This window comes from Barbatula barbatula, assembly GCF_947034865.1.
Source record: "Barbatula barbatula genome assembly, chromosome: 22".
Classification (NCBI taxonomy): domain Eukaryota; kingdom Metazoa; phylum Chordata; class Actinopteri; order Cypriniformes; family Nemacheilidae; genus Barbatula; species Barbatula barbatula.
This window is the reverse complement of record NC_136785.1, coordinates 10,056,097-10,070,032: the sequence shown is the minus strand read 5'-3', so window position 1 is coordinate 10,070,032 and position 13,936 is coordinate 10,056,097. Positions and strand designations below refer to the sequence as shown.

At 40.5% G+C, this 13,936-nt stretch overlaps 1 protein-coding gene across 4 annotated transcripts; it reads right to left on the bottom strand.

Moving 5' to 3' along the window:
• Positions 1-783: 783 nt before the first annotated feature.
• On the bottom strand, positions 784-12,750 carry LOC306910937 (complement factor B-like). Of its 4 annotated transcripts, none has more exons than XR_013788217.1 (18): positions 12,669-12,750; positions 12,222-12,425; positions 11,928-12,113; positions 11,618-11,791; positions 11,431-11,520; positions 11,192-11,325; positions 10,582-10,732; positions 10,278-10,406; positions 10,094-10,171; positions 9,668-9,802; positions 4,971-5,065; positions 4,551-4,677; positions 4,301-4,445; positions 4,127-4,206; positions 1,866-1,972; positions 1,421-1,461; positions 1,240-1,289; positions 784-1,089 (listed from the first exon to the last, which is right to left on the bottom strand). XR_013788217.1 is itself a non-coding variant. In XM_079485868.1 (18 exons), exons 1-18 carry the CDS (start codon positions 12,727-12,729, stop codon positions 907-909), a joined length of 2,271 nt encoding a protein of 756 aa, XP_079341994.1. In that variant the 5' UTR covers positions 12,730-12,750; the 3' UTR covers positions 784-906. The 4 variants fall into 4 exon arrangements, 3 of the variants coding, with proteins under 3 accessions (XP_079341994.1, XP_079341996.1, XP_079341995.1); XM_079485868.1 differs by having other exon boundaries at positions 1,421-1,562; XM_079485870.1 differs by lacking the exon at positions 12,669-12,750 and having other exon boundaries at positions 1,421-1,562; positions 11,928-12,111; positions 12,222-12,373.
• Positions 12,751-13,936: the final 1,186 nt, after the last annotated feature.

The following is a 13,936-nucleotide window of genomic DNA, read 5'->3' as shown; positions in this document are numbered from 1 at the left end:
GTAACTACGACGTCGGCAACAGAGAGCTGCTGGTGGTCAAGTTAGCGCTAGGCAAGTGGCGTCACTGGTTGGAGGGAATGGCGCAGTCCATCCTGGTCTGGACGGACCATAAATACTTGGAGTACATCCGTTTAGCCAGGAGGTTAGGTTCTCGTTAGGCCCGCTGGGCACTTTTCTTTGGCGGCTTTAACTTCACCCTCTCGTTCTGGCCCGGGTCCAAGAACACGAAACCAAAAGCTCCTTTCCCACTTGTTCGAGGCCCCAGTGGAGAGGCCCTGCTGCTGGTCTGCTTCGTCGCATCCCTTCCCGCCCCTTGTCCTTGATTTTGTTACTGGGCTTCTTCCCTCTGGTGGTAAAACTGTGGTTCTCACGTTGGTGCATCGCGTCTCCAAGGTGGTTAATTTCATTCCTCTTCCCAAGCTTTCCTACTCACAGGAGACCGCGCAACTGCTCATTGACCAAGTTTTCCGGCTCCACGGCTTGCCGGTCAACATGGCCTCTGATAGGGGTCCGCAGTTCACCTCCAAGTTTTGGTAGGAATTTTGTAGACAGATCATATACAAAGTTAAATTAATCTAAACTTGTAAAGTCTAGATAGTTGTCAATGGCAGCTTAAATGGGACATGCAAATGTACCTATAATGCATTGTATGTGACTTTGGAAACAACGGTCTGCCAAATAGATACTGTACAAATATACATTTAAAATTGACCTGGAGACCCTAGAGTCTAAACATTTCTCAGAAAAACTCTGTTTAGATTATTAGTGCAGCAAACAAAACACTTACTCATAATAAACTGGATTTATTGCACAATTTTATAGGATAAACGAAGGTCAGCAATCTCACCCCAAATTGTCTTGATACATTTAACAAATAAACCAAATGTTTAAAACAAGCTGACGGTTTTATTTGGACAAAAATTTAAGAGGTGTTCCTTTTTGTTTCTCTTTTCCTAGGTGGTCTTGAAGAAACGACCGTATTTCGGGGCTGAACAGATTTGTGTGATAATCTCTGCTATCTTCATCAGAAGGGGTGTTTTCCTTTTCAGCATTACACTTGTTCTTCGAGACCCAGCTTACAACACCAACCTATAAAAACATTATTTAAAGAAAGCTTTGCCCAACTTGTTTCATAACGGAACCATGTATTATGGTATACACTTCATACTTGTGCGATGAGTATACAGCCACATCACTATAGTTTTTATAAATCAGCTGAACATAGATTTCAAACCTCACCTGAATCATACGATCATTTTTATGCAGGTAAGTGGCCCCACCAGAATCACCTGTTACAAAATGCCACAAGCAGACACAGAAACTATTTATAATTCCTTCGTGAAATTCGGATCGTTAAAATGAACCTGTAATTGTATGACCATTTGTTTCACTAACAAATATAAGCAAAAATGAAACATACCTTTGCAAGCAATGTCATCTATGGTTGGTGATGTACCACCACTGCACAGAAAATTGTCTGTAACAATGTCTTTTGCATTGAATATTTTTTTTGTTTTTTTGAATATATCTGCTTTTATTGCATCCTCAACACAATCATCCCGCTGAAAAAAGCACATCAACATATGTGTCTGTAATAATGATCACTAATATTTGCCATATTGCTGGACTGTTTAGATACGTGTGCCAAACATTTACATTTAGGCATTTGGCAGACGCTTTTATCCAAAGCGACCTACATAGCATTATCCTATACATTTTACATAGGTATCTACAATCCCCTGGTATCGAACCCACAACCTTGCATTGTTGACGCAATGCTCTTACCACTGAGCTACAGGAAAGTTGTAGTAACATATCATGTGAACCTCTATGTAAAATAATTTAGGAATATGGTGAATCATTACCGGTCCCCTTTGCTTGATGGTGATGCCTCTTATATATTTTGGAGAACCTTCCTCCATTTCCGATGTGAAATTAGCATTCACAAGATCAGGACCCATTATGAGTTCCTCTGTAACAAATGCGTGGAGAAAGATTTTTGTTTCATTGTATTTATGTATTTATGGTTCAAAAATTCCTTATGATGCTCAATATACCAAGGAGCGTGACATCGCCCCGTATGGCGCAACCAGGGCACCACCCTGGAGCCAGGCCCGGGATCGGTGCTCGTATGCGAGTGCCTGGTGGCCGGGCCTTTCCCCACTGGGTCCGGTCGGGCTCAGCCCGAAGGAGCAACGTGGGGCCGCCTTACCGTGGGCTCACCACGTGCGGGAGTGACCAAAGGGGGTCGGTGCAAAGTGAATCGGGCGGCAGTCGGAGGAGATTGCCTCGACACCCCGATCCCTGGACACGGAAGCTAGCTCTAGGGACGTGGAACGTCACCTCGCTGGCGGGGAAGGAGCCTGAGATGGTGCGTGAGGTTGAGAGGTTCCGACTAGAGATAGTCGGGATCACCTCTACACTTGGCTTGGGCTCTGGAACCACACTCCTCGAGAGAGGATGGACACTTCATCACTCTGGAGTTGCCCATGGTGAGAGGCGGCTTCAACCGGATCCCGAGGGAGGCTTGAGACATTGAGTCCGAGTGGACCATGTTCTCTACCTCCATTGTCGAAGCGGCCGCTCGGAGCTGTGGCCGTAAGGTCTCCGGTGCCTGTCGAGGTGGGAATCCCTGAACCCGGTGGTGGACACCGGAAGTAAGGGAAACCGTCAAGCTGAAGAAGGAGTCCTATCGGGCCTGGTTGGCTTGTGGGACTCCTGAGGCAGCTGATGGGTACCGGCAGGCCAAGCGGACTGCTGCCCGGGTGGTTGTGGAGGCAAAAACTCGGGCCTGCGGGGAGCTTGGTGAGGCCATGGAGAAGGACTAGCGACTGGTCTCGAAGAGATTCTGGCAAACCGTCCGGCACTTCAGAAGAGGGAAAAAGTGCCCTACCCACGCTGTTCACGTGTGTTTTGTGGATTTGGAGAAGGCATTCGACTGTGTCCCTCGCGGCATCCTGTGGAGGGTGCTTCGGGAGTATGGGGTCTGTGGTCCTTTGCTAAGGGCTGTCAGGTCCCTGTACAACCGAAGCAGGTGATTGGTTCGCATTGCCGGCAGTCAGTCGGGCTTGTACCCAGTGCATGTCGAACTCCGCCAGGACTGCCCTTTGTCACCGGTTCTGTTCGTAATTTTTATGGACAGAATTTCTAGGCGCAGCCAGGGGCCGGGGTGTGACAGGTTTGGGGACCACACGATCTCGTCTCTGCTATTTGCGGATGATGTTGTTGTGTTGGCCCCTTCAAACCAGGACCTTCAGCATGCACTGGGACGGTTTACAGCCGAGTGTGAAGCGGCTGGAATGAAAATCAGTACCTCCAAATCCGAGGCCATGGTCTTCACTCGGAAAAGGGTGGCTTGGCCACTTCGTGTTGCTGGAGAGTTCCTGCCTCAAGTGGAGGAGTTTACGTATCTTGGGGTCTTGTTCACGAGTGAGGGAAGGATGGAACGGGAGATTGACAGACGGATGCAGCTTCTGCAGTAATGTGGTCGATGTACCGGTCTGTCGTTGTGAAGAAAGAGCTGAGCCGCAAGGCGAAGCTCTCAATTTACCGGTCAATCTATGTTCCTACTCTCACCTATGGCCATGAGCTTTGGGTCATGACCGAAAGGACAAGATACTGGATACAGGTGGCCGAAATGAGATTCCTCCGCAGGGTGGCTGGGCGATCCCTTAGAGATAGGGTGAGAAGCTCGGTCACCCAGGAGGAGCTCGGAGTAGAGCCGCTGCTCCTCCACATCGAGAGGGGTCAGCTGAGGTGGCTTAGGCATCTGTTCCGGATGCCTACGGGACGCCTTCCCCGGAAGGTGTTCCGGGCCCGTCCGACCGGGAGGAGACCCCGGGGAAGACCTAGGACACGCTGGTGGGACTATGTCTCCCGGCTGGCCTGGGAACGCCTCGGTGTCCCCCGGAAGAGCTAGAGAAAGTGTCTAGGGTGAGGGATGTCTGGGCATCTCTGCTTAGACTGCTCTCCCCGCGACCCGGCCCCGGATAAGCGGAAGAAAATGGATGGATGGATGGATGGACGGATGGATGTATTTATGCCATAATATATCTACGTTTTCAGACTTTCTGATTTGCTCTTGACATGCACACCGCTTGCGTATGTAGAAGTGTTGATACCTCACCATGTTTTTTGCATGTTCCTTCATTGTCTGAAAGTTTAAGAGCTCTATTGGTTTCCTTGGTGCATGGGATGCAGATTGTTCTGTAAAGACACATTGGACAATCTGTGATCAATTCATTTTATGTTTAACTCTTATTTAAAGTAATACACATGTTTGATGGGCTTTGCTTCATACCGAATCTCTCTATTCAGTTCGACGGCTTTTTCCAGCTCAATAAGAGCTATATCATATTCGTAATATTCTGAAATTCCAATATCTTTTTTTGCTTCAACATTATATTTAGGATGGAGAATGAATTCATGCACTTTTGGATTTTCACCTGGAGTTGGAACAAGTAAAGGCATTAAGATCAGCATCCCTGTTTATATGTTTTCTTGATCAAAGAGTAAATTAAAATAAGTATAGCTTAAGAATGTTGTACTACCCATGTTCTTTTTCAGAGTAATGGTGATTCTGTGAGGTGTGTCTCCAAATTTGAAGCAGTGAGCTGCTGTTAAGATGTAAGTTGGTGTGACCAATGACCCCATGCAATTTGACCCAGTTGGATGACGCTACGTAAAAGAACAGTGCAGAAACATGAATAAAATTCTCGAAGGTCAAATTTTGCATCCCCACTTTTTGGGGTAGATTGGAAAGGCTGAAAGCATTGACCGATTTAGATTGGCACAAACTTTGACCCTCTGCTCATCCAGATTCACAAGATTACTCGTATGGAGGCCATGCAGTGCAAAAACGATTATAAACCATGTAAGGGAGAGAAAGGTTAAGCTGACTAAATCGATGCTAATAGGCTATATTGACCTATGGGAATTAATGTACAGTCTGATAAAAAAGTTGTGCTCACTGTAACTTTAATCTGGACCAACCAGGGAAAGGCACGCCGCTTGTTGTTAGGGACATTTTGTTGAATCCCACACAGTTGATTACTAGTGTCCTCATCTGTTTAAGAAAGCAGGTACATGAAAACAATCAATTACATTAAAGAGCCAATGAGTTCATTTTTAATGCTTAAGGTTCACCTGTAAATGAAAATTCTGTCATCATGTAGTCACACTCATGTCTTTTCAAACCTGTATAATTTTCTTCCGCAGATCACACAAAATATATATTTTTAAGAATGTTGTTAACTGTCACCCATTCATCTTATTTTCTGTTCTGCAGCAGGAAGATTGTCAAGCAGGTTTAAAATGACAAGAGGGTGATTAAATTTACCTTTTTGTAAAGGAATCGTTCACACAAGAACACATAGGCCTACACTGTACAGTATGTAGTTATTTCTCTTTTTGGAAGAATCTTTACAGGAGTTTGACAGTGTGTTTCACAGAAAACAGTGCCGGTGTTCTGTCGAATTGTCCTACCTTAAATTTTTTTTAATCTAAACCACATCGACAAAAAAACTAGATTATCCTACAGTATAAAACAAACAGGGAGGATTAATTTACAGTGCAAAATACCCTATCAAAGGCCTAAGGGAAAACCAAATATGCTAAATAAAAAGCCTACAACCTTTGGCAAAAAAGCGTATACGGATAATACCCTAGGCCTGGCTTCTGCTCTTTTAGGTGAGTGTGGTGATTTTATCTGACGATGTGTCTTGGTTATAAAACAGAATTTACAGAAAACAGAAACCGAAAAAAAGTAAATGAAACTGTTTGGGCAATAAACTGTATGTCATTTTCAGAGAATAATATCGAAACAGGTCTGAAGTTTGTGGTGTGTTGGGTTTGTGGTGTGACATGTGGTGTGTCTTGTACTCAGTGTTATGCTGCCTTTACGTGCTCTCAGAAAGGAGATAACATTTACATTTGCATTTAGTCATTTAGCAGACTCTTTTATCCAAAGCGACTTACAGATGAGGAAACATTGGAAGGAATTATAACAACATAGGCAACAAAATACATAAGTGGATCAAAACTAGTCCATTAAAGCCCAGCACAATTTACAAAGCTAAGAATAGTGAGGTTAGTATTTTTTATTTATTTATTATTTTATATTTTTAATAAGAAGAAAGAAAGGGAAAAGAATTAGGTTAAATCCCTCAGCGACGTGTTGACAGAAATAACGGAGATAATTCCCACTTCAACACGGAAATAATTTATGGGATGGTGCTCTTTTAATGTTAGCACTTAGTAGCGTTAAACATTACAAGTATCTGCTAAATCATTAACATTAATGTCTTAATGTTAGTAAATGCTACTAAAGTTTTATTTTTACTTAATCCAGACGTTACTTCCAGGTTGAAGTGGGAACTATCCCGAGAGCATGTGAAGGCAGCATTAAATCTGTTAATTAGCTTGTGACGTCAGCAAGCGCCAGAGTATCACAGAATTTTGTCACCCTCACCCTCAGCTTGTACCAAATCTGTATAAATTTCTCCGGGAAAATATTTTCTCATCTCCCATTTACTACAATGGGAGTCAACGTGGAATGAGATCTCGGCTGCGTTTCTCGATAACGTTGTCTCTTATATAGCACACTACGAAGAATCTAAAGGTACCTTAACTCCAATATACATTCTCTACGCGTGTTCCCCGAAATGTACCTTAAGAATGTTGCTTAAGGTAAAACGTGCAACGTTAGCAGGTGCTGTATATGGCGGGGGTCCTGCATTGGTTGATATTGATGCCTCGAGAATGGAATGTTCACTTTAACCTTCACTGCGTATAGTGTAAAGTATTGAGAAAATTATGTTCATTATAAAGAAACGTTTTACCAGCTACATAAACTGGCTGTTGGCTTCGCTTGCTTTTGAAAGGGTAATTTCATAATTTGCCATAGTGTGTTAATGTTCTCCACAATCTGGTTTGATTACCCACCAAATCACTCATTTGTGTGATTTGATTATTTACCCATAAAAGCGCAAACATATGAGACATACCAACAACCACTATGGCGGAAAAAAAGACCGTAAGAAGGGAGCCCCCAGCTTTACTTCTGCCGAAATGGCAATACTGCTGGATGAGGTGGGACATGTCAAAGGTGTCAAATAAACACAAAAATGAAATCTGAGAAAGCATAGCCATGAAAATGGCAGTGTCTATTCTTGCCCACCGAGATAGTTGGACGTTATTTGCAAAAAAAGGTAGGCTATGTTTTGGGGCTGCAGTCCGGAGAGACAGGGAAAGAGCTCAGTGCCTACTGACCCAAGACGAGGAAAACGCACTGTCAATCCTAATAGTGTTTTTACACACAGTTGAAAAATCTGAACTGGCGAAAATTAAAAATTCAGTTAACCAATCAGGAGCTTGCTCTAGCTAGGGCCTTGAGCGAGCGGCAGTAGCCCCTCCCATGACGCAAATTCGCGTCTGTAATGAAGTGAATTTCACGTGCGAATGATGCGAGTAAACTCAAAATGTTTAAGCGTCCAACTACACGCGAATAGCGCGATTTACCGCGTTTGGTGTGAACAGTCTATAAGAGAAGCGGCCTCACAGGGTATCTCTGGTGGGATTGATCTGAGGGCAGGTGTGGATACATGCGATCATAGCACGCCATAGGTACTCCCTCGGACCAACACGCCATCTTTCCCCGCCAGCAGCGACACCTTCTCCAGCACCGGCGTCACCACACCTGTCCGCACCTTCACTAGGCTTCACTGAGTTCTTACCTAGCCCATATCCTTCCACAACCACCTCCAGAAAACTCCCTATGGCAAAAAACGAAGAGCCGCCATGGCAGCTGAATGGGATAAGGGAACTAAAATGTTCTCCTATGAAATAGTGCACATACACTAACTGGCTCCACGGACGGTGCAGTCGCGGTCTCGCTGCCATAGTTTGACCGAACTACCCATAACATTCATTCCCTTATAGACTCCTAAGCCTGTAAAATGCTTTGCCAGCTGACGTGCCCAATTGGGATAATAGGCTTTCATTAAAAAGCTAACAAACGTGAGTATTTTATTTGTTAAATTTAAACTAAGTTAAAGTAAAAAATATTAATGTAATAATAAATCTAATTTTATATTAAATTGTATATTTAAAATTAAACTGCGATGTAAAAGGAACAGTGATAAGGTAACTAAGAGCGGTCAGGATCAACCTTACGAAAGTATGACTAACAGAAGGTATACTTAACTAAGAAGGTTTCGGGAAACACGTTTTAACGATACGGCACAGCTTACGGTATAACTTAAGAACGACGTAGCGTTAAGAAGGTTTCGGGAAACGCAGCCCTGTTTGGTTACTGAGATTCTTCAGAAACATCTTCCTTTCAGAAAGGCAGAACAAAGACATTTATACAAGTTTGGAACAACCTGAGGGGAATTAAATGATGATTACATTTCTTTTTTTTGTGAACTGTCACTTTAAATGTGTTTTTATTTTTGTTTGTTTTAACCCTTTACACGTGAACATTTTTTAAATTGACAAAGGATCTGTAATGCAATGTGCAGCACTATCAGGTCCGTAGCCAGCCAATTGAAAGGGAGGTTCTTTTTTTCAAAAAGTGGACCGTTTTGCAGTTTTTCCTCCTCCTTTTGTATTTAATTATGAGGTTCAAATACTTCATTTTGGTGACCTTTTATGCATGAAATGGTGCTGGATTAGCTTGTCTGCTGGTATTTTAACCAGCACGCTTTTTGATGCACCTAAAATATTCTCAGTTCTATTGCAAGGGTACATTATGAATTTAACAAATAATTAGGCTATGTGAGTAACTTAGCGAAATTTGGGTCTGAAAGCCAATATTTATTATCAAATATAGACATGATATAAGTGAAACTGTAGAACTATATTTAAAAATAAATTATGTCTCAGATTGTTCACACCAAACATGGTAAATCGCGCTATTCGCATGTAGTTGGAGGCTTGAACATTTTGAATTTACTCGCATTGTTCGCACTTGAAATTTGCTTCATTACAGACACGAATTCGCATCATGGGAGGGGCTTCTGACACTCGCTCACAGCTGTACTAGAGCAGGCTCCTGATTGGTTAACAATCGCAAATTTTCGCCAAAGTTCAGATTTTTTTTTTTACTTGCGCGAATCACGCGAACGCTCAATTTGCGCCGCAAGTAGGTCATCGCGTCTTTGCATTGACTTAACATGTAAATCACTCGGTCTTAACGCTGTTCAGAGGGCCGGTCCAAATATGTGGGCGGGCCGGCCCGCGGGCCGTAGTTTGGGGACCCCGTCGTAGACTATTGAGTGGATAAATCCTTTTAATTAAAGAAAATACATATATATATAACCCCTCCGATCGCATCATTCAGAGGCGATGCTTTTTCACGTTGCGAGTGTATTGCAAGAACTCTCTCTGTCTGCACGCAGGGCACACGCGTCCTGCAACAATAATCATATTAATTTGAAACAGCAACCCAGAAATTTGTCACAAGCATTGATTAAAACAATGATGACAATAATCACATGAAAAAAACGACTTAAATTCTGGACCTTTGGCAGTGAGGGGGGGTTCGTTCGAACCACCCGAACCCCCCCTGCCTACGGGCTTGACTATAGATATAAGCGTTGATTTTAATAGAAAATTGCACGTCAGCCTGTATAATAAAATACATTTGAATATAGTAGTACCAATATACCTATCATCTGATCAAATGTCTCCTGCACGTCAATCAGATTTGTAAACGCGAAAAAGTGCTTTTCATCTCCCCTTTTTGTCACTAAGTCATTTATGTCCAGATTTATTTTCCGTCCAACTCCAAATATATAAATATCTGAAAAGAGAAGGCAGATTTATATTTATATCCAATTCTGACAGCATAAATTCATTTGACATTTAGTCAAAGCAGACGCTTTTATCCAAAGCGACTTTCAAATAGGGGAAAACAATAGAAGCAATTTGTGCAACAAAAGAAAAACAATGCATAGGTGCCTTTAATCAATCATATATTAAACCACACAAAATGCACAAAAAACAACAAGAGAAGGAACATCCTACACCTCATCAACTCTCCATCAACAAGATTATAAAAGATTGTTTTATTAATAATTAAATCATTACTCACCAAGTTTGCTCTCATCAGCTATAAGATGTTTGATTCGATCCACTTTAGGTTTGGGATTACCTCCCATGTTTGCATGACCTATGAAATAGAACAAGCAGCTTTACTCAAGCGTGCAGGTTGAAAAGTAAAAACACCAATTTTTGAATGTATTTCCAGGTTGTGTGTAAATATTTGTAAGTCATACCATCGGTGAACATAATGATAACATGTTGAGTCCGAGTGAAGTTCTTATCATTGATCTTCTCTATTGACATACTTTCTAAAATGGTTTTAAAAGCTAAGCAAATATTAGTCCCTGATCGGTCACCTTTACCTATAAACATGAAAACGTGTTATTAATACCAAGTAACTGTCATTTACTTACTGTCAAATACATTTATTATATGTTAAGACATTAATTCAGATATTTTACTAGCTTCAAATTAGTTCTAGTTACTTTAGGACAACAATATCAAATGTATTTACCTTAGTGCCACGAAAATACTTACTTTCATAAGAAAAATCATCCAGTCTTTGAAAAATCTCTTCTAGGTTTTTTTCAGCACGAATAGTCTTAAAGTTTCTCATAGTGACTATTTCTTTAACATCTGTGGCAAACATCCTGATCTCATAGTTTGGGGAGACCTGATAATAGCTGATCTTTTGGGAGAATTCACAGTTTGAATTAGTTTGCTATCAACGCAGTTCATGTTAATGATAGCAGCACAAAGCAAAATAGAGCGCATTTTGTACATTATCTCCTTCAGCAAGGGAGTAAAAATGTTACAACATTTTAGTTCTGTGTCAGCCACCGTAGTGCATCAAAAGGGAGGGTGGAGTGAGCAGTTGGTTGCAATTCACAATCTCATTGCTAGATGGAGCTCAATTTCATACACTGGACCTTTATAACATACAGTACATGTGAGAAATTAATGTGTATTGGATTGTAAAGTTATGTCTCAAGTTGGCCTTAAAACTATTTTACTGATGACACAGTTGTGAAACAATATCAAGGCGTCTTGCCGTTCTTATTTTAGCCATCTTATTTTCAGTTATTATAGCTAAAGAAACACTGACATCAGTGGTAAACACACTAATTTGCACATTTATTTTACATACCGTATTTATAAGTGATTTGATGACATCCTTTGCTCTGTCAAAATCTTCTTTTTCTATGCTGTCAGACGCATCCACATAAATATAGATATCAAGTGCTCCATTCTGATCAAGTCTTACTGCCTTCCCCTCCTGATCTGCAGAAACAAGAATATTTGATTTAAATGTTCAGTACCAGAACAGTTTTTTCACCATACTTATAGCAACCACTGATCATAAAATATAAAGTCAAACAGAGGTACCTTCTTGTTGTTTATGAAACTCCAGATTCGTCTTCAGAGAACTCCCGAACGCTTGTGATGCTTCCTCTGGGGTGTCGTAGGTGAATTCGGCTTTATTTACGCATGAAGAACACAAGCTGTCATAACCAAAAATATTGTGGCCAACATCTTTATTTAGCTGCAACAGATATTAAGCAAGGAGGTTTACCGTAACATTGCGGTTCTGTCCCTGACCATTGGCCACCTTCCTGACAGACTCGCTGGATGGAACCAATCAGGGTCTGTTTGTTTTCGCAGCGGTATGTGACTTTGTCATCAATATTGAACATGTGGCCTGTTCTATGGGTACCAGGGGGAACGCCGGGATCAGGACAGTCATCAGCTGTGAAACAACAGCGAGAAAGTGAAATAGACAAATGTGATCAAATAGTAATGGATTCTATTACAATTGCAGTCCCAGATGACCTATTGTTCTATGCACTATACCCAATAACAAAATAATACTTATATTTACTTACAGTTACGTCCACATATTGGTGTGCTTCCACTCCACTTCCCATTAGGTTTGCAAACACGGGACGGAGAACCCCGGAAAACATATTCGGAATTGCACGTATAATTGGTTGTGTCACTGACGTAGTATCTTTCTTTATATGGAGTCACCTCTCCGTTCTCAAAAACACGAGGATTTGGACATGTAACCTCTTGGACAGAAGCATGATTAAATCTCACTTAAATAAAGTGTCAAATGAGTAAAAGCCTGCATTGATTCATATGACACAAAACAATGTTCCTAATGATCTGTATCTTACTTTTGCACTCTGCATGTTTTTGGGTCTTTGGGTCCCAGGATCCAACTCGACACTTACGTGTCAGAATATTTGGGTAAAAACCTTCTGGACAGCTGTATTTTACATTAAATCCATTCAAATTTGAAATAACAAAGCTCCCTCCAGTAATGGACAGACCCTCTGGGGAACATGGCCCATTTTCTTGTGACATTAAAGATGGAGCACCTGTAGTAGAAAAAAACAGACTGATGGATGAGGACATAAAATTATAAAAGACAATTTTGTCAACTGTTTTGTCAACCAGAAACCAGCTACCATGCAGAGATAATATATTCCTTATTAGAGAAAGCACAACTTAAGCACAATATTACAGTTTAGATTATGGTGATTATTTGTGTGATTTGAGCAAATAAAAACATCAACTTCCCTTAACTGAAGTTTGTGACAATAACTCCAGAACTGACTTACCTGTGATCAGAGGACAAATCACAGCAAGCGTGAACAAATCCAGCCATTTCTTACTCTCCATTTTGGTTTTTTTTGCTGAGACGAAAAACAAATCATTTTTATACTGGGGTCACTGAGATTGTATTATTTACATTCGGTAGACAATGTTTAACCTTAAATCAAATAAAGAGGGTCAATGTTCATATAAAGAAAATCAATTTCCCGGCACATGCTGCAAAGTCATCAATGCAAAAACATACTATGCAAAAACATTTACAGTAATAAATGCTAATAATATTACAGTGCATATTATAACAGCTAAGGGTGTTGTGGTATGATGTGTTATTGCTTTTATAAAACAGTTATTCCATATGAGTGGCAAAGTTTCACAAAATAAAGTGAATCAAATGATATTTAGGCTATTTAAGTAGTTAGCCGTTATAAATCAGGGTATTTTATAATGGTTTAGAACTCAGCTCAGCCAATGAGAATCAAGGACCAGAACTGACCATTTTATAAATACATTTTTGAACTGATCCTAATATATACTGTATGTAAAAACATTGGTATTTTGTTGCTTGAACATGAACATGAACTGGTTTTCTTTCAAGAGATTTTATGGAAATAAATGGAAATATTAAAAACAATATTTTGAAATTATGGAGAAATGTTGTCACTAGTTCACAGAATCAAACAGAATAATCCAATTATCATTAAAACACTTGTTATTTTACATAAACACAAAACTAGTCAATTAAAGGAAAACTAAAAATCTTTTTTTTTCTCTTAATGTTCTTCACTACGGCTGTATAATTATTTTTAAAAAATAACAAAATGTAGAAAACAGTCGAATCATGAAGGTAAACATTTCACAAATATATCCTTTATAACCCTACATGTTTTATATATTTATTTTTGCTGTAGGGAGCAGTATTTTTACTACTTTAAATCCTGTATCAAAACATTTCTCTTTCCTTGAGATGTTATAGATTCAGTCGTGATAATGAGAAGATGTGAATCTTTTATTATTAACTATTATCATAAAGGCAATTTTATCTAATAAAAGAAATGTCTACAATAGCTGGAAGCATTGTGAGCCCGTCTCTATATTTCATTATCCCATGTTTTTTTTGTCCTTCATAAATTGTCTGATCGAGTGTTTCTTTCAGTATTTACCAAAGCATTAACAGTACACCTATTCAGACAAAGAGGATGCCTAACCGACGAACCCAGTGAAACCTCAGACCTCCTTTTCCTAAATTCATATTCTTGACTGCTTCATCTGTCAT

What these genes read in the sequence shown, in the direction of transcription:
- LOC306910937 (XM_079485868.1), bottom strand. Translation starts at nt 12,729, where the DNA reads ATGGAGAGTAAGAAATGGCTGGATTTGTTCACGCTTGCTGTGATTTGT. An exon ending in GACAGAACCGCAATGTTACG is followed by an intron (nt 11,521 to 11,617) that starts GTAAACCTCCTT and finishes GCGTAAATAAAG; the next exon opens with CCGAATTCACCTACGACACC. An exon ending in AGGAACATGCAAAAAACATG is followed by an intron (nt 1,973 to 4,126) that starts GTGAGGTATCAA and finishes CATTTGTTACAG; the next exon opens with AGGAACTCATAATGGGTCCT.